The 19,280-nt window shown below is 55.9% G+C and overlaps 5 protein-coding genes across 5 annotated transcripts; 3 read left to right on the forward strand and 2 right to left on the reverse strand.

The window, feature by feature from the left end:
• Positions 1–1,349: 1,349 nt before the first annotated feature.
• CABS01_03622 (fatty acid synthase alpha subunit) lies at positions 1,350–7,046 on the forward strand (the record flags this gene model as incomplete). Its single annotated transcript, XM_060536996.1, has 3 exons — positions 1,350–1,878; positions 1,948–6,878; positions 6,936–7,046. 3 exons carry the CDS (start codon positions 1,350–1,352, stop codon positions 7,044–7,046), a joined length of 5,571 nt encoding a protein of 1,856 aa, XP_060391254.1.
• A 2,264-nt stretch (positions 7,047–9,310) lies between these two features.
• Positions 9,311–10,091, forward strand: CABS01_03623 (uncharacterized protein; the record flags this gene model as incomplete). Its single annotated transcript, XM_060536997.1, has 3 exons — positions 9,311–9,502; positions 9,611–9,870; positions 9,941–10,091. The coding sequence occupies 3 exons, from the start codon at positions 9,311–9,313 to the stop codon at positions 10,089–10,091; spliced, it is 603 nt and encodes a 200-aa protein (XP_060391255.1).
• Positions 10,092–11,044: 953 nt separating this feature from the next.
• On the reverse strand, positions 11,045–12,175 carry CABS01_03624 (uncharacterized protein; the record flags this gene model as incomplete). The annotated part of the gene is made up of 1 exon (XM_060536998.1): positions 11,045–12,175. The coding sequence occupies one exon, from the start codon at positions 12,173–12,175 to the stop codon at positions 11,045–11,047; it is 1,131 nt and encodes a 376-aa protein (XP_060391256.1).
• A 1,466-nt stretch (positions 12,176–13,641) lies between these two features.
• CABS01_03625 (uncharacterized protein) lies at positions 13,642–15,076 on the reverse strand (the record flags this gene model as incomplete). The annotated part of the gene is made up of 2 exons (XM_060536999.1): positions 13,642–14,916; positions 14,978–15,076. The coding sequence occupies 2 exons, from the start codon at positions 15,074–15,076 to the stop codon at positions 13,642–13,644; spliced, it is 1,374 nt and encodes a 457-aa protein (XP_060391257.1).
• A 2,027-nt stretch (positions 15,077–17,103) lies between these two features.
• On the forward strand, positions 17,104–18,474 carry CABS01_03626 (uncharacterized protein; the record flags this gene model as incomplete). The annotated part of the gene is made up of 1 exon (XM_060537000.1): positions 17,104–18,474. The coding sequence occupies one exon, from the start codon at positions 17,104–17,106 to the stop codon at positions 18,472–18,474; it is 1,371 nt and encodes a 456-aa protein (XP_060391258.1).
• Between the last annotated feature and the right edge of the window lie 806 nt (positions 18,475–19,280).

Raw genomic sequence — 19,280 nt, forward strand, 5'->3', positions numbered from 1 at the left:
CCCTGCCGTCCCTCCCAAAAAGATATGCTCCACCCGTCCCACGGTTCCCACCCTGCATTCCCCCAATGAAATGGTTTTGTGGGGAAGCCCCCCTGATCGAACCAAGCTCGATTGGGGAAAGCGTCTGAATATGGTTGAGGAGCTTTCGACACAGCGAGATACGTACCGACCAGGCGTTGCAGCCAAACCACCCAAGAAAAGAATAGAAGCCAGGACCCAGCACCCAGCAGCGGTAAAGCCACACACACACCAAACCAAAAGTGACCACACGCCTCCCAGGCAATTTACACGCCAGCAGCTTTCTTCCCACCTGCATGGGGGGAACATGGGAACCTGAAGGGGACAACGCGTGAGGTGCCGGGGATTTCACGGCTCTCCCATCGCGAGGCAAGGCAGGCTAAGACGGGCCCACTTGTATGTTCCTTTCCCAGGGCCCTGCCGCCTTTCCTCCCACGTACCCCCTCGGGAGGCAGAACTGGAGGACGAAGGCTAAGAGAGAGAGGAAGAGAAAAAAAAAAAGACAGAGAGAAGATGGCCAGTCGAATGTCTCGAGACATTACCCCCCCGCCGCCCACCTCACCTCATGGATCCATCCATCCATCCTCACTTCCATGAGTGTTGTCCCTGGTGAATGTACACCATCACCTACTTACATGTACCTTGTACCTGACCTCACCTGAGGTACCTCGACATTGGGAAAACCCTCCTTACGCAGTACACTACACACTCCCTCCCTCTCTACTCTCACGCACTCTGCTCATCTTCCTTGAGCCGGTGGGGGCCCTTGCCTGGTTCAACATTCATCTTTTTTCCTGACGGGACCTGTTGTTCCCAATCCCATCCCCTCCCTTTCCAGTTGGTGTCCTCTCCTCACAAAGTAGACGCCCCCCAAGAAAGTCAATCAAGTGCCAGTGACCCGATATCGAGGGGCCAGAGCCATCAACATTGAGCCTGTCTCTTCTTTTTTTTTCAATCAAATCCAACCATCTTCCCTTCATCCGTGGTCCTCCCAACTTCCAAACCACTTCTACATCTCCCTCGCTCGCCTTCGCCAGTTTGTCCCTCCCTCTCTCTGGCGCGGACTTGATTCTCCCTTGAACAGCCACCACCCACTGTCCAGAAAAAAAAAAGTCTTGCGAGCTTTGTCTGCTTCACATATACCCTCACCGCAGACACCAACGCCATTCCACACTGTTCCAGGATTCCGACTCTCCCACGGACTCCCACGAACAGCATATACCCCTCCAAATCGTCAAAACTTCGACGACGGCTTCTAGATACCCTCAATTTCTCGGTTCTCCTCCCAGCTCCGTGTCATTGAGCTTTCCAGCTCCTCCCAGCTGTTCATAATGCGTCCCGAAGTCGAGCAAGAGCTTGCCCACACTCTCCTTGTGGAGCTGCTTGCCTACCAATTCGCCTCGCCCGTGCGGTGGATTGAGACCCAAGATGTTTTCCTGGCCGAGAAGACCGCCGAGAGGGTGGTTGAAATCGGTCCCGCTGATACCCTCGGTGTGATGGCCAAGCGCACTCTCGCCTCAAAGTACGAAGCCTACGATGCTGCCAAGTCTGTCCAGCGTCAAATCCTCTGCTACAACAAGGACGCAAAGGAAATCTACTACGAGGCCGACCCCATCGAGGAGGAGCCAGAGCCAGCTGCCGCTTCATCGAGCGCGCCGGCCGCTGCTTCATCCTCTGCCCCTGCGGCTGCTGCCGCTCCCGCTGCTGCGGCTGCCCCCGCGCCCAGCGCCGGCCCTGCCGCTCAGGTTGCCGATGCCCCCGTCCAGGCAATCGACATCCTGCGAGCTCTCATTGCTCAAAAGCTCAAGAAGCCCTTGGCTGAGGTTCCCTTGAGCAAGGCCATCAAGGACCTTGTTGGCGGTGAGTAGCGAAATTTTCAAAACTCCCCACTACCCATTGTAGCAACCTGCTGATCCCCCATTTCTACAGGCAAATCTACCCTTCAGAACGAAATCCTTGGTGACCTCGGCAAGGAATTCGGTTCAACACCAGAGAAGCCCGAAGATGTTCCTCTCGACGAGCTCGGTTCCTCCATGCAGGCCACTTTCGACGGCCAGCTTGGCAAGCAATCTCAGGCACTTATTGCCCGCCTGATCTCCTCCAAGATGCCCGGTGGCTTCAACATCACGGCCGCGAGAAAATACCTCGAGACAAGATGGGGCTTGGCTTCTGGAAGACAGGATGGCACTCTCCTGCTCGCTCTCACCATGGAGCCCCCTGCTCGTCTGGGATCCGAGGCTGATGCCAAGGCTTTCCTGGACGACGTCACCCAGAAGTACGCCGTCACTGCTGGTATCAGCCTGAGCACCCCTCAGGCTGGTGCCGCCGCCGGCGGCTCTGGCGGTGGCATGATGATGGACCCCGCGGCCATCGATGCCCTCACCAAGGACCAGCGCGCCCTCTTTAAGCAGCAGCTTGAGCTCCTCGCGAGATACCTCAAGCTGGATCTCCGTGCCGGCGACAAGGCCTACCTCAACTCCCAGGAGTCCGAGAAGGTCCTCCAGTCCCAGCTCGACCTCTGGACTGCCGAGCACGGTGACTTCTACGCCGCCGGCATCCAGCCCGTCTTCAGCTCCCTCAAGGCTCGCTCCTACGATTCATCCTGGAACTGGGCGCGCCAGGATGCCCTCCACATGTACTACGACATTATTTTCGGCCGCCTCAAGGCTGTTGACCGTGAGATTGTCAGCCAGTGCATCCGCATCATGAACCGCTCCAACCCCACTCTCGTCGAGTTCATGCAGTACCACATTGACAACTGCCCTGCGGAGCGCGGAGAGACCTACAAGCTCGCCAAGGAGCTTGGAGAGCAGCTCATCGAGAACTGCAAGGAGGTTCTCAACGCCAACCCCGTCTACAAGGACGTTGCTGTTCCCACCGGTCCCCAGACCACCGTCGACGCTCGCGGCAACCTCAACTACGAGGAGGTCCCCCGCGCCAGCTGCCGCAAGTTGGAGCACTACGTCCAGCAGATGGCTGAGGGCGGCAAGATCTCTGAGTACGGCAACCGCACCAAGGTTCAGAACGATCTGCGCCGCATCTACAAGCTCATCAAGGAGCAGCACAAGATGTCCAAGACCTCGCAGCTCGAGATCAAGAACCTCTACGGCGACGTCTTGCGTTCTCTCGCGATGAACGAGAACCAGATCATCCCCAACGAGGACAGCCCCTCCAAGAAGGCCAAGCCCGGCAAGGTCGAGACCATCCCCTTCCTGCACCTCAAGCGCAAGAGCCTCCACGGCTGGGACTACAGCAAGAAGCTCACAGGCTACTACCTGCAGTCTCTTGAGGAGGCTGCCAAGGACGGTGTCACCTTCGCTGGCAAGCACGCCCTCATGACTGGTGCCGGTGCCGGTTCCATCGGTGCTGAGGTCCTTCAGGGCCTCATCAGCGGTGGTGCCAAGGTCGTCGTCACTACCAGCAGATTCTCTCGCGAGGTCACTGAGTACTACCAGTCCATGTACACCCGCTTCGGAGCTCGTGGCTCCCAGCTTGTTGTTGTGCCCTTCAACCAGGGTAGCAAGCAGGACTGCGAGGCTCTCATTGACTACATCTACGACCCCAAGAACGGCCTCGGCTGGGATCTGGACTTCATTGTGCCCTTCGCTGCCATTCCCGAGAACGGACGCCAGATTGACCAGATCGACTCTCGTTCCGAGCTGGCTCACCGCATCATGTTGACCAACTTGCTCCGCATTCTCGGAAGCGTCAAGACCCAGAAGGCCGAGCGTGGTTTCGAGACCCGTCCCGCCCAGGTCGTCCTGCCTCTGTCTCCCAACCACGGTACCTTCGGTAACGATGGTCTCTACTCCGAGTCCAAGCTTGCCCTGGAGACTCTGTTCAACAGATGGCACTCTGAGGACTGGGGTCAGTACCTCACCATCTGCGGTGCCGTCATTGGCTGGACCCGTGGTACTGGTCTCATGAGCGGCAACAACGTTGTCGCCGAGGGCGTCGAGGCTTTCGGCGTTCGCACCTTCTCCCAGCAGGAGATGGCCTTCAACCTTTTGGGTCTTATGTCTCCTGCTGTTGTCGACCTCTGCCAGAGCGAGCCCGTCTTCGCCGACCTGAACGGTGGTCTTCAGTTCATCCCCGACCTCAACCAGACCATGACCAAGCTCCGCAAGGACATCATGGAGACTAGCGAGGTCCGCCGCGCTGTCACCAAGGAGACTGCCATTGAGAACAAGGTTGTCAACGGCCCCAACTCTGAGGCTCTCTACAAGAAGACCCTCGTTGAGCCCCGTGCCAACCTCAAGTTCGACTTCCCCACCCTTCCCGACTGGGAGGAGGAGATTGCTCCCCTCAACGACCGCCTCAAGGGCATGGTCGATTTGGAGAAGGTCGTCGTCGTCACCGGTTTCGCTGAGGTCGGTCCTTGGGGTAACTCCCGTACCCGTTGGGAGATGGAGGCTCACGGCGAGTTCTCTCTTGAGGGTTGCGTTGAGATGGCCTGGATCATGGGTCTGATCAAGAACCACAACGGTCCCATCAAGGGCAAGCCTGCTCCCTACTCCGGCTGGGTTGACGCCAAGACTGGCGAGCCCGTCGATGACAAGGACATCAAGCAGAAGTACGAGAAGTACATTCTCGAGCACTCGGGTATCCGTCTCATTGAGCCTGAGCTCTTCGGCGGCTACGACCCTGAGCAGAAGCAGCTTCTTCACGAGGTTGTCATCGAGGAGGACCTCGAGCCCTTCGAGGCGTCCAAGGAGACTGCCGAGGAGTTCAAGCGCGAGCACGGCGATAAGGTCGAGATCTTTGAGATCCCCGAGTCTGGCGAGTACATTGTCCGCATGAAGAAGGGAGCTGCTCTCTTGATCCCCAAGGCTCTTCGCTTCGACAGACTCGTCGCTGGACAGATTCCCACCGGCTGGGACGCCAAGAGATACGGTGTTCCTGAGGACATTGTCTCCCAGGTCGACCCAGTCACCCTTTTCGTCCTTGTTTCCGTTGCCGAGACTCTGTTGTCGGCCGGTATCACCGACCCCTACGAGTTCTACAAGTATGTCCACGTCTCCGAGGTGGGCAACTGTATCGGATCCGGTATGGGTGGTGCTGGCGCTCTCCGTGGCATGCACAGAGACCGCTACCTCGACAAGCCCGTCCAGAACGACATTCTCCAGGAGTCTTTCATCAACACCATGGCCGCCTGGGTCAACATGTTGTTGATCTCTTCCTCCGGTCCCATCAAGACCCCTGTCGGTGCTTGCGCCACTGCTGTCGAGTCCGTCGACATTGGTTACGAGACCATCATGGAGGGCAAGGCTCGTATCGTCTTCGTCGGTGGTTTCGATGACTTCGGTGAGGAGGGCTCTTACGAGTTCGCCAACATGAAGGCCACCAGCAACGCCGTCGATGAGCTTGCCCACGGCCGTACCCCCGCCGAGATGTCGCGTCCCACCACCACCACCCGTAACGGATTCATGGAGTCCCAGGGTTGCGGTGTCCAGCTTATCATGACCGCCAAGCTCGCCCTTGACATGGGCATGCCCATCCACGGTATTCTGGCCTTGACTACCACTGCTACCGACAAGATTGGCCGATCCGTTCCCGCTCCTGGCCAGGGTGTCTTGACCACTGCTCGCGAGCACGCCGGCAAGTTCCCTTCGCCTCTGCTCGACATCAACTACCGTCGCCGCCAGATCGAGCTTCGCAAGAAGCAGATCAAGCAGTGGCAGGAGTCTGAGCTCGAGTACCTCTACGATGAGGTCGAGGCCATCAAGGCTCAGGGCCAGGAGGTCAACGAGAAGGAGTACGCCCACGACCGTGCCGAGCACATCAAGAGGGAGGCCGAACGCCAGGAGAAGGATGTTCTCCGCAGCCTCGGCAACAACTTCTGGAAGAACAACCCGGAGATTGCTCCTCTCCGTGGTGCCCTCGCTACCTGGGGTCTCACCATCGACGACCTCGAGGTTGCCTCTTTCCACGGTACTTCCACCAAGGCCAACGACAAGAACGAGTCTTCTGTCATCTGCCAGCAGCTCCGCCACCTTGGCCGCAAGAAGGGTAACGCCGTCATGGGTATCTTCCAGAAGTACCTTACTGGTCACCCCAAGGGTGCCGCCGGTGCCTGGATGATGAACGGCTGCTTGCAGGTGCTCAACACCGGTTTGGTCCCGGGCAACCGCAACGCCGACAATGTCGACCCCATCATGGAGCAGTTCGACATGATTGTCTACCCCAGCCGCACCATCCAGACCGATGGTATCAAGGCCTTCTCCGTCACCTCTTTCGGTTTCGGTCAGAAGGGTGCCCAGGCCATTGGTGTGCACCCCAAGTACCTCTTCGCTACTCTTGACGAGAAGACGTACGAGGAGTACTCTGCCAAGGTCAACGCTCGCCAGAAGAAGGCTTACAGCTTCTTCCACAAGGGCCTGGTCAACAACACGCTCTTCGTGCCCAAGTCCAACGCTCCTTACACCGACGAGCAGCTCAGCAAGGTTCTTCTGAACCCCGATGCTCGCGTCACCGAGGACAAGAAGACCTCGACCATCTCCTACCCCTCCAACTTCATGAAGGCGTCTGAGAAGACTGTCACCTCCACGGCGGCCAAGGCCACCCAGGACATGATGGAGGGTCTGGCCAAGAAGGTCGCCAACAAGAACAGCAACGTTGGTGTTGACGTTGAGGACATCTCCGCCATCAACATTGAGAACGAGACGTTTATTGAGCGCAACTTCACCGCCGGTGAGATCAAGTACTGCCAGTCCGCGCCCAGCCCTCAGAGCTCGTTCGCTGGCCGGTGGAGCGCAAAGGAGGCCGTCTTCAAGTCTCTTGGCGTCTCCAGCAAGGGTGCCGGTGCGCCGCTGAAGGATATTGAGATTGCCAAGGACGAGTCTGGCGCCCCTACTGTCAAGGTAAGCTTCACTCAGCATACACTTTACTCTTGAGACTGTTTACTAATTTGATGATAGCTCCACGGCGAAGCTGCTGCTGCTGCCAAGAAGGTTGGCCTTTCAGACATTAGCGTCTCCATCTCACACTCTGAGACGCAGGCGATTGCGGTGGCTGTTGCAAACTTTTAAAAAGCGGGTAGACTGTACAATGCATTTCTAGTTCATGGGATATAGGCAGGCATGGGATCTTGCTTGTTCACTTTGGTCGTTTTTGACATCATACAAGCCTGGGAGTATAGACTGCGGGTACACTTTGGGAGGAGTGTAGTCGCATGATCATCATCGTCGGATGAATTGACGAGTTAATGCACATGTTGGGAACGGCGCAACAACGATAGAAGCTAGTTCCTCGATGCCACAATAGAATCTGTATCAACCATTTGAATCGTGTACGTGATTTGATGCCAGGTGCGGCCTTTGACGTGACATCAACCCAACCAACATCATCTTTTTCCGAGTACCTTGGGTAGCAGACACAAGTTCTACCCCGCCATGTACACGCTTATCAGGTTGTGTGACTCCCTTTCCCACCTGTTCGGGCGAAAAGCGGCGATCAGGATGCCAGGAATGCAACATGATCCTGGTTTCGTTACATGGCCAGTCTGATGAAATGGGACGAACTGGTGAGGTGGGGGTGCAGCAGTCACTTCACTGCACTAAGAACGAGCGACTGGTGGACTGGCATGCGCAAGGGGGTCAAAAGGAGAGACGGAATCTGACTGTGATGGCAATATTGGTAATGATGTTGGCAGTTGAGAATTGAGGAGATGCTATTCTGGTAAAGGGAAGGAGTTTGGGTTTCACGTGCTGTTGGTACCTATGGTAATCGCGACTGCGTTGGCGCTGGGACAGTTCAGAAGGTCTCTCTGGCCAAGGGCTGAGCCGTCGCAGGTTCTTCAGAGGGTGGTGGGCGGCACGGTGGTGAGGCAGGAGGCGGGCTTAGACGTGCAGCGTCTGGTGTTTGACGCGTCGGTGGGTGTATCTTTGAACGATGCGTGTAGAATCAAAAGAAAGGAATGAACAGACAGATGCGACGAAGTGCTGTTCAGTGTTCAGCAAAGGAAGTGGTGCACCTTCAGCTTGCGCGTTCTTTTTTGTTTCAGCGTTTTGCCTGTGCTGTTCTGCGTTTCTTGTTTCCATCTTGTCCCACCTGAGACCGTGAGGTTCTTTGAGAGGGGGGAGGTTCGTCTGATGTGAAGATGTTTTGTTTTTCTGTCGCTTTTCTTTTGGGATTGACGGTACGTTGACGGGAGAAACATTGCGCACATGGGCCGGATAAAGACCATGTTCTCTTCTTGTTGGATCTCTTGCTGGGTTATGAGGGGTTGACTCGACATAGGGGCCGACTGGGTCTCTTTGCATTGAATTCCGCGACGAGGAAACCCTGGCTGGTGAGTATTTGAAACTCGTGTAAGCCTGTTCAACTCCAATCGTTCTCGCCGCCTCCGAAGAGGTCAATACAGTTAACGGGAGGGGGGAGGATAATGGGATCCCCAAGTCGCAGCTGGCTTCACCCCCACCCCACTGGATCGCTCCTGCCGGCTCCCGGCTCTCATCCCGGCTCAGTGATCGACGAGCGTGTGCTTGTTGGTGGTGGTGTCTGGGCTTTTGCACTGCCGAGATGACTGGGGTGGACGAAAGGAGCATAAATCAGGAACCAGCCGTGTCGGCCAATTACATGCTGCAAAAGCTGGAGAGGCCCCTGCATGTTGGGAATGAAGGTGGTTTATGCATCGATGCATCCCTTTTTTTTTTTTTTAAGTGCGTTTTCCATCTGTCGATCATCCGTCATTCTCTGGTCCTCTATCCACAGGTGTGCCAGTGTGATGGCGGTCGAGGACCGCAACCGAGCGTCGTTCAGCCGACTGTGATCAGACTTTCCCCTGTTCTTAGGTTGGAGTTCTCCAGTCGTTATTGCGCTGGGTGTCTGTCTGTGGTCTCTGTGTTTTTTGTGTGGCGCAGGCCTTGCAGGCTTGTTTGGATCTTGGATCAAATCTCATATGGTTGGGGCCGTTGTCATGCAAGACCACGGACTGGGCGTGTTTGAAGGAGGCAGTTTGAACACCTCCTTTATTACGTGGGCTTGCTGGAGAGAGAGAGGAGGTATAAGGAAACGGATGTCCCCCCTTGATGCGCGCGTGGTTATGAATCGTCCACTTGATCGTTTGGTGTATCCTATCCACATTCGCTTGTGTCTGTTTTTTTTGCTGGCTTCGACGTTTTGAGTGCTTAATACCTAAAGTGCCTTACACCTACCCAATCTGAAGAGCCGCACGAGTGAAGCTATCACGAAGCATTCAAATCATACCGCAGCCAACACACCGGGTTACCTTACCTAGAAAGAAGGGAGTCAGAAACTTAGGAAGACGCTACCAAGAAACCGAAACGCAAAAATGACGGGCGCAAACAACATCAGAGGCCTCATGGGCAAAGGCGCCCCGCCAACACCAGCCCTCTTCTCCGTCGTCCGCGTCGCCGTCCTGGTCCTCTCCCTCGCCGTGCTCGCCGCGTGCGCGTACTGCCTGTCGCTGCTGGGCGCCTACTCGAGCAGCTATACCGGGCCGCCGGGCTTCATGCTCTTCGTCGTACGTCTGATCCGGGCCCTTTTCCCCCCTTCGGCCATCCATCCTCAGCCCCGACTACCAGACATGTCAAAAAAGTAATGTCACTTTACTGACCGCACCCGCGTTTAGTCTCTCTTCACGCTCCTCGTCCTAGGCGGCGCCATGGTCCTCGAGCGCTTCGCGGCGCACCTCTACTTCCGCGTCGCCGTACTCATCGGCTACGGCACGAACTGCCTGTTTTGGCTGTCGGGCTGGGCGTGGTCTGCGAGCATCGCGGCCTTGTTCCTGGGTGATACGTGCGTGCAGGGGACGTGCTTTGGGCCGACTACGGAGGAGAAGCGGTATGGCGGTAGTATGGCCGGTGCTGCTGCCGTCGGTGCTGTGAACTGGTATGTTCCTCTTTGTTTCCATGTTCTCGGCTGTGGGATTGTGGTGTAGTTGCTAACGAGACGCGTTCAGGGTCTTGATGACGATTGTGTTGTTTTATTACATCAAGGGATGTCTTTCCGACCCGGATTGCTATGGGGTGTCTACGGGCCATGGGTCGGAGATGGGGAGCATCAAAGTTGAGAGCAAGTTGCGGTCTCGGCCTTCCGTTCACGAGCCGTGAGCTCCGCAGACTGCAAGTGTCACAGGCGCGAGGTGATGGTGTTCCATTTGAACAGACTCGGGAAGGGGAGAAGTCGCGATAATCTTTGAGCCGGATCTGGAGTTAGTAATGAACGGAGTTCTTTGGTTTAGATGGAAATATCGACGCGGTCGAAATCCTCTCAGATGGTTCTGGAGGGAGAGTCATGATCTGGTCTTTGAATGGTTTGATGAGATACCACTGGCTATAATTAGTAGCTAATTTTATTTTTGCGTGAACTCCTACAATTGCGAGTCTAAACGTGATGTGTCTGTCTTACCCCCCAGCCTTGCGTCTGAATTTCCATTTCCAGCTGGGTTACTGAAATGCTGCTTGAAGAGATACTCCCTAGCAAACACGCTTCATGCCTTGAACACTACGTGCGCCTGGCCTCCTTCCTATTTGTGGTGGATACTCTCACGAGACCACGGGAAGGCTTTTCATGGATGGCAGCCTACATTGTAGCCGACTCTTACTCTGCCCCAGAGCCAATAGCAACATTATCTCAAAGGTCCTCGATTCCTTACATGACTCTTGTTCGATACAGCCGTGTGATTGAACGCTCCTGCCCAAGATCAACAAGTGAGACCAGTTGTTCAAGTCAAGAATCTTTTAGGTGTCACTATAAGGTTCATTTGAAGTTATAGTATTGAGTGGAGAGCTGAGCAGGAAACAAACAGATAAACGCCTAGAACTGGGTATCAAACTCCCGCGGTATCTGCAAATACAATACTCTGTCAAAAAGCCCCCGAAAAGAGATTCCCCCTGCTGATGCAAAACTCGCAAAGGGGAGCAAAGCAATGACAAGGAGTCCTCTCAAGAAAAGCCAAACCACGCAACCTCGTTCCTTGTCCATTCATAATCCAACAGCACCCACCGAAGCAAAATCCCAATCTTCTCTCTCGACGATTTACTCCCCCTTCGACCTTCCTTCTTCAACGCTTTCTCTTGAGGACCTTTTTGGGCGTAGCAGGCGCAACCTCGCCCACGTCCTGGAAGAAATCCAACGCGTCAATACGATAATCCGCAGCGACGGCCTCCTTGGCCACACCCGGCAAATACTCCCAACCCCTTGGGTCCGCGCCGGCAGCGATAGCCTTGGCCTTCCAGTACCGACACTCCGCCTTCGCGAAGCTCGCCTCCTCGGCGCGGAGCACCGCCGCCCTGTCGCGCCGGTTCCGGCTGCGCATCGCGGCGACGTTGTTGCGGTTCTTGAGGTTGCGGAGGCGCAGGGCTGCCAGGTGGTTGTTGTAGTCCATCGCCTGTATGCGCCGGGGGTCGTCTTTGGGGCCGAGAGAGTCGTCGATTTTGATGAATTTGCCGAGGTCGGGTTGAGGGGGGAGGGAGGTGATTTCGGGGGGGCAGGGGGCGGCGCGGATTTTGTAGATCTTTGTGGCCGAGGAGGAGGAGGAGGAGGAGGAGTCGGTGAGGCCTGGGATATTCTTCACGCGCGGCGAGGGAGGGGGGAGAGTTGTGTTTGTGTTGGCGGAGAAGAGGTGCTTGATTTCGTTCTCGCGGCGGGTGCGCTCTTCGAGGGTTGTGTAGAGGGGGACTTGGAGGTGGGCTGTTAGGAGGGAGGAGACTGTGCCTGGGAGGTTGTGGGAGGAGAAGAGGGTTAGGTGGTAGGGGGGCTCACCGTCGGGTGTCGTTGAGCGAGCGGGGACGGGGATGGGCTTTGGGTGACGAGACCGGAGACGTTTGGAGAGGGGCTCTGCGGTTTCGGTGAGCGTCTGTTGGGGAGGAGGGGGAGGCTGGATGTAGGCGTTATTATTCAAGGGTTGCTGGTAGGGGTTGTTGTTGTTGTTGTTGTTGTTGTTGTTGTTGTTGTATGGAGACTGGTAGCTCGACTGCTGGAAGTTGTTCGTGTATGGCGACTGATACTGCGACTGAGGGGGGTTGTATGGTTGCTGGTACTGCGACTGAGGGTTGTATGACTGCTGGTACTCATCAGGTCCGAGGAGGGACATGTCGTTGAGGATTGGGTCCTGGAAGATGTCTGGATCCTCGAAGGCGTACGGATCCCGGGTGTTGTCGAGATCCAGGAACTGGCTGTACGGGCCGGACATGATGAAGTTGTTGAGCAGTGTTCTGCGACGGATCTTTGGGAGCTATGAAGGCTTTGAGTTCGGGCGAATTTGGGACACGCAAGGCTGTGAGACTGATGACTGGTCGTGATGTTTGCTCTGGACGAAGAAGAGTCACGATGCCCGCGGAGAGAGAAGTGAAGGGTGTTTGCTAGTCAAGGAGTATCCCAGATACTGGCGTGACTGAATGAAGAGAATGAACTTGATGAAACTGGTAAGAGTGTTTTGAGTGAAAAAAATGATAGTCAGGAAAAGAGGAGTGAAAGTATCGTGACGGGTGGGTGAATGGGGGGGGGGGGGGGGGGGGGTTTTGGGGAAAGGGGGGGGGGGGGGGGTTGTGGGGGGTGGGCCCCGTTTTGCAGGGGCGCCCCGTGACCGCCCTTTAAGGGAGAAAAAATTTAAACAGGCGGGGGCGCGGCGGTTTTAAGAAAGTAAAAAAGGTAATAGGGCCCCGCGGCTTCGTGGGAAACGAGGAGGGGGGGTTTATATGGAAAAGGGGGCGAGGGCGGTTGTTCGGTCGTTCGACCGCCTATTCAGAGGCCGCCCATTAGACGCCTTTAAGCGAGCAAACAATATCAGACGAACGGTCATGCAGCTATTGAAGAATTCGAAAAGTGATTATGAGCCTCGCTCGTCTAGGTCAACACGTGAGTTGAGAAGTTGAGACGACGGGGCGGATCACGGGGTCGGCACGACGATCGTGAGGGACGGAGAGAGGTTTTGAGACTCGTTATGGTAGTTTGGCGGTGTTGGATCACGTGTACCTTGGAAATGGAAGTCAAAGATGCCGCTTCTTGTTTAGTTCTATCAAGAATAGTATGACAATTTCGAGGATAGGGGTAGGTTGCTCGAGGAAACCGAGACTTGTGTCAAGTGTTAGAGGTTGTGAGCCTTGAGCATGTCAAAGACATTTTAGCATGAACATGAGCAACAATTGGAAGTAGGTTGCGAAGCTCGCCTTAAGCATATAGCCATGTTTCCTACAAAGCAAGTGAGTTTCTTCGTCATGTTCTTCCCTCTATAAGTAGTTGACATAGGCCGATGTTGCGCAAATGTCCGGCAGGCCGGTGGACGCGGGGCCGATCAAGGGCGGGAGCCGGCCCCGGTCTCTCTTTGAAATGCCTTGGGGGAAGACAAAGAGACATCGCTGATTCTATAATTCTGAAAGGCATATGTGTTGTGCAATGCAGGTTGAAACCATATTCGAATAGATTGTCATGTAATTATATTCTTCATCTAGATAAGCCGGTTGAATAGACTCTATTATACCAAGCCAAACGCTCCTACTGGATATTCCCGTCGGCCGTTTTGAGGCTCGATCTGTTGTCATGCAATGCAATCCCCCGAAAAACGCCTCAAAAATCATGCTGCTCTGGCTGGCAAGGCTGTGAAGCTTGCCCATATTTTCACCAATGACGCCCCTCTCGAAACGTTCGTAAGCCAAAGTTCTATAGCTTGCTCTTCTGGACGTCCTCCATCTCTTTGAGGATGTAGTCATTAAACTCCTCAGCGTTGTCGAGGTAAAGGTGGTGACCTGATTTGGAAACCTCAATAACCTTTGCTGACCCGTTCTCCCTCCTCTTCTCTTCCTCCGTGCCGTTGAGCAGCGCCTGCAACCTGGCCTGCTTTAGCTTCTCGGCCGCCGCGACGCCACCCTTCTTGTCCATCCAGTCGTTCTCGCCGTACATCATAACGATGGGGATTCCCGTCTCCCTAAGCTTCTCGCCCGTGCTCTTCTCAATGACCTGGCGGCCGACGCCGTCTATCCTGTTGACCATGGGGCTGCGGGCAAAGGCACCCGGGGCGAGGATGTACGGCAGGGCGTACTCGCCGCTGCCGCGCTGGCGGAAGATGGAGAAGGCGTAGTCGTGCAGCGCCTGGGACTCCTCTTGGGGCAGGTGGTTGAAGCGGCGGGATGTCCAGCCGGAAACGAAGCGGGGGCCGAGCGGGCCGGTGAAGCGGACGATGCTGAAGGGGGAGACGTTTGCGTCCCAGAGCCAGACGAGCCAGCCCGGGAGGGGACGCTTGGGTGCGTTGGGCTTGGCGTTTCGGGATGCTGTTGTGGTGGAGGCGTTGCTGGTGACGTCGTTTTGATCCTGTGTGAACTCGTTTTGGAGGGTCGATTCTTCGGGTTCGGGCATGGCTGCGTTGACTGCGTATGGGTCTTCGGGGATTCCCACGGGCGAGGCGAGAATGAGCTTCTTGAGGTGGCCGGGGTACTTGAGCGCGTAGGCGATGGAGAGGTATCCGCCGAGTGAGTGGCCGATGAGGGTGAACTTGTCAATGTTGCGCTTCTTGCGCCACTCCTCGAGGGCGTCGATGAACCAGGCCTCGGCCTCACGAGTCTTGCCCTCCTGGTCCTTGGCAGTGACCTTGAATGGCGGCCTTGTGGAATTGCCCATGCCGAGCATGTCGAGGGCGTAGAGCTTCCATCCCTTGGGTCGGGAAAGGGGCTCAAAGTTCTTGTAGAAGAAGCCGAGGCCGGCGCCGTAGCCGTGGACGATGACGAGATTGTTGTCGACCTCCTCGCCGACGCGCTCGATGGAGTATTCGTTGAGGGCGCGGTTCTTGCCGGAGAGCTCCACCATTTGGGACTTCCATACGCGCTGGCCAAAGGGGTCTGGCTTGGTCGAGTCGAGGGAGGCGTTTTCGCGGGCTTCTTTGAGGTAAGGGATGTGTGACAGGACGTTGCGTTCGGCCATTTGCGGAGTTACACTTGTCCACTGCGGACTTTTTGTTAGCAACGTTACCCCGCGATTTGAAGGACTTTCTTGGATTGCTTACCCATTGATAGACGGCATCTTTGTATCCCAGTGGGAAGTAGGTTCCCGGGGGCCGAGTTGTCGCATTGGGAGCGGCGGGGGGTGCGGCGGCGGCAGCCATTGTTTGGTGGGATCGGCGAGGGACGGAGTCTTCAGAAGAGGCCCGTACGCTAGGTGCGGGAGATTTGACAGTTGCAGAGGACGACGTAATTAGTGAGGAAGCAAGTTTGAGTCGCGACCCGTTCACTAGAGAAGAAGCGGTTTGTTGGTGTATCATGCCGGATGTTGCTGTGGGTGGTGGCGACGGGGGCCAACCGTCTATATACAAAAGTCGCAAAATAAAGTACGGGTAGCGCAAGGCGTCAAATCAGTGTGGCCGCGGGCGGCGGAGGTGTGTGTCCGGAGCGCGGATGTTCTGAAACTTGCGACGACTCATCAGTCAGCAAAGAATGCGGACCGGGGGGCTGCAGTCTATACGGAGCGGGATAGATAATGCAGTTAACGCCGGGTTAGCAATCCTCCCGAGTTCTAGGCAGGTGCAGTAACAAAAGAAGGACGGAGACGCCGTTGTGCAGGGCAGTGGTGACGCGGAGATGTGGCAGAGGGGTGGACAAAAGATGACGGTGGACAGAAAGATGGGAGGGTTCGATGAGAGACAAGCAAGCCAGGTGCCCCGGCCGGAATGTCAACGGCTCCGTAAAAAACCGACAAGCTTGTTGAGCAGTTGAGCGACAGGGGCGTAAGCAGGCAGGGGTCATTGTGTGAGGAACATGAGAAAGACTACTGTGTAGGTGGCACCAAGGGGACAACAACGTGCCCCAGAAGCGGGATGCGGATCGGTTCATGGACTTAGCACTCGGAGTTTGGCGGGTAGAAGAGTGGGGGCAGCTGTTGCATTGAGCCGTGTCGGCGGTAAGAGACAAAACAAGCCTCCGATTTCCCGGTGGACATGTGGCTAAGTTGCTGACTACTAAGTCGTATCTTGGAGAAATTCGTAGTTGGCCCAGTCAGATGATGCTTTCAAGCCTGAAGCCTGAAGCTGACGGTGCAATTTCCCTCCAGGACCTTACGCAATCATAGACACGCTAACTCGATGTAGGCAACAATCTGAATGGAGCTATCAATTAAGACAGCATCGTGGCTGTGGAATCGTGGCCGGATCATGACCATACCTACAACTGTACTCCGTACCCAGCATCTGTCCAGTATATGCTGTCAATATTTGCATAAGACCTGCATGAAGAAAGTAATTGAGTTTAGTTAAAGAAGAGACGAAACTTCCTTCTCTAGCTTGGTGAATATGTTTCAATTCTGAGGCTCAAAACAAAAGCATGGACGAGGAAATATCTTTTCTCTGTGCAGTGTCTCCCACACAATGGGGCATCAATCACAATGCACTCAGGGTCTTTGCGAATTGTGTGGGAAACAGGTGGAAATGCGCCTTTTGCTGACAAGCCAGAGCCGAGCAACCTTGTATTACTCCGTACTCTGTATTCCGCAGGGGCCCTTTACATCCCTGAGCAGCTCATCAGCCTTGGCTCTTCGAGCTTCATATTCAATCAAGCCCTGTCCATCGTGAAATCTTCAACCGATTTGCACGTGTCAAGCTCTCACTGAGATGCGCAGCTCCCCAACAAGCCTTATCGCAATCGCAATCGCTTATCGTAATGGTCCAGACACCCCGCGCTCGGGCCACCCCGCCTCTTTTCCCTATGACGTCCCACTGTCCACACCTGCTGCCAGGCGGAGCGGAATTTCCACCCCCAACCCGCCAGCTGAAGCACACCCGGCTGGCCTGGATTGACATCTGACCACCGACAGATTCCAGTTCCGCCCTTGCTTCTCGAACACCAGCAGAACGCACACACGCAGAAAGCTCTCACCTCCAAAGGGCAGTGCAGCTAAAGCAGCTTTATTTTGCTTGTTGCTCACCCCTTTCTGCACACCTGCGCCCCGTCCACCTGCAGCTTCGCATCTCCATCCCCCGCCCCTCGACCACCGCGCATGTCTGCAGACCGCTGCTGACTGCGGCTGCCGAGGCCCCTCCAATTCTCAATCCTCCGTCCCAAAGCGACCTGACCGCCGCATCACCACTACCGAAAAGCTTGAAATCCCCTCCGAGCGACGACAGGTCTCCCTACCGCAACCATGGCCGACGAGCTTGACTCGCTGGTCAAGGGCGCCCCGCCGCCGGGCAAAGAGCCCAAGGCCGCCGTCGGCACCACCGGCGTCGTTCCCGACTCTGGCAAGCAAGGCGACCCGTTGATCCATACCCCGAGCTCTCCGTCCATGATCTACCTGAACCTCCTCATCCTCGAGGCCTCTCTACGCGCACAGTACCTCGAGCTTCGCGCCCGCCGCCGCCATCACACGTTCTTCTTCACCTTGCTGACCGCATGGATCAGCGGCTTTGGTTACGCTCTCTTCTTCGCCCCGCGTGAGGATGGACGTGGAGTTGGTGGCTCTGTGTACTGGGGCGTCGAAACGTTCGAGAAGATTTGCTTCATGGGAGGTGTCATGACCGCGATACTGGTATGGGCTACAGGAATATGGGAGCGAGGCATCAGGTGGCCACGCCGTTGGTTCGCCATCTCCAACAGAGGCCTTCGAGGTTTCAATTCTAAGCTGGTTATTATCCGACGACCTTGGTGGGCCGAGTTTCTCTCCACCATTGGCTTCTTCCTGACCTACGGACTCTTCTCCCACACCGCCAGCTCGTCCTACCGCTACGTCGAACCATCCATCCTGCGCGAAGTCGAAAAGGAGCTGAGCCTCACCACGGACAGCCACCCAACGCTACCGGTCCTGCTCGAAGACGAAGAAAAAGGAGGTCACGAGGAGGATCTCGCCCCGGGCGGAGATTACGTCAAGCTCCTCCTGCTCGCGAAGCCGTTCACGCCTACATTTAGAGAAAACTGGGAAATCTACCGCACAGAATACTGGGAGAAGGAGAACGAGCGCCGCGCCCTCATCCAGAAGAAGCTCGCAGCACGCGACCGCCAGGTGGCCAAGCAGCGGTGGGGCATGTTCTGGTGGCTGCCGTGGCACCGCATCGACAAGGCCGGCCCGCCGCCCGCGCGCCAGCAGTCGCCCGAGAAGACGACGATGCACCCCCGCGCCGCCGCCATCGAGCGCGAGCATAGACGCCGCGGCAGCACTACCAGCGCCCACCGCCGCAGCTCGACGAGCTCGAGCCGCAGCCTTGCGCCGTCCGTGGCCGCGACGAGCGACGACGGGGATGGTACTGTCAGTAGGAAGGCTAGCACCGGGTCCAATGCGTCGGAGAAGCGGAGGAAGAAGACGTTGACCAAGGCGAAGCGTCCCAATATTGAGTCGAGGTCTGTCACGCCTGATATTTCGTCGCCGTTGGCGAGGGAGGGAAGTATCAGTCGCGGGGATAGCGGTTCCGGTGCCGAGTCTGTGGCGGAGAGGTCGTTGAGGCACTCTTCGTCCAAGGCTAGTATCAGCTCGTCCATCAATTCGGTTCGGGAGAAGCAGCGGAAGGCTAGCGAGTCGTGATTGCATGGGAGAATAATGTACTTTACGAAGCGAAGAAGCGAACAGATGATCAATGAACATGGCATACATGCACTGCTCCAACGGGCTTCTACCCCATTTCCTATTTTTTGGTGTTGGTTGGTTGGTTGGTTGGTGGTGGTGGTGGTGGTGGTGGTGGTGGTGGTGGTGGCAACCTGAGCCTACCTTATGAAGGCCACCTGGATTCATGGATGAAAATGAGGCTTGACCATTTGATCATCTTGTCTGGCCTTATCAACCGCCATCAGTCTGAATCCTCATCGTCGAGGTCGTTCAAATAATTTTATGAGATGATGTGAGCACTGAACCCAGAGACGAACCCAGAGACTGGCTCCTTCCTTGGTTCCTTCCTGGGCCACTCGCGCCTTCCTCACCTCCTCGCTCAAGGTCTTGCCTCATTTCTGTGGCTCTCTCCTTCCCAAACTTACACCATTCGGATCAATTGTCAGGCAGATCGGAAGAACGCGCATTCGTGACTGCTTCGCTCGGCTCGGCTCCGCTCCTGGCCACTCCGGCTCGATACTTCTTTCTCTGAGCTGACCTCTCGATCTTTCATCCTTCCTTTTTTTCCTCTCCCACCATCTCACTTCGTTGTCAGGAAGCATAGCCTCTCAAGGCATTACATTGCCAAAAATTAAAACTCCAGTTCACGATTAACTATGGAATACTCCCTTCCAATTCATCAGGGTCATTGACACGTCTTTGGATGTCCCTCGAAGCATCTCAACGCAGTCTAACTCCAACAGAGCAACCTTGATCTTTCTCGTCAATGACAAGCGATACTCGTC

The sequence above is a fragment of the Colletotrichum abscissum genome (assembly GCF_030869225.1).
Source record: "Colletotrichum abscissum strain IMI 504890 chromosome Unknown Scaffold_7.1, whole genome shotgun sequence".
Taxonomy (NCBI): Eukaryota; Fungi; Ascomycota; class Sordariomycetes; order Glomerellales; family Glomerellaceae; genus Colletotrichum; species Colletotrichum abscissum.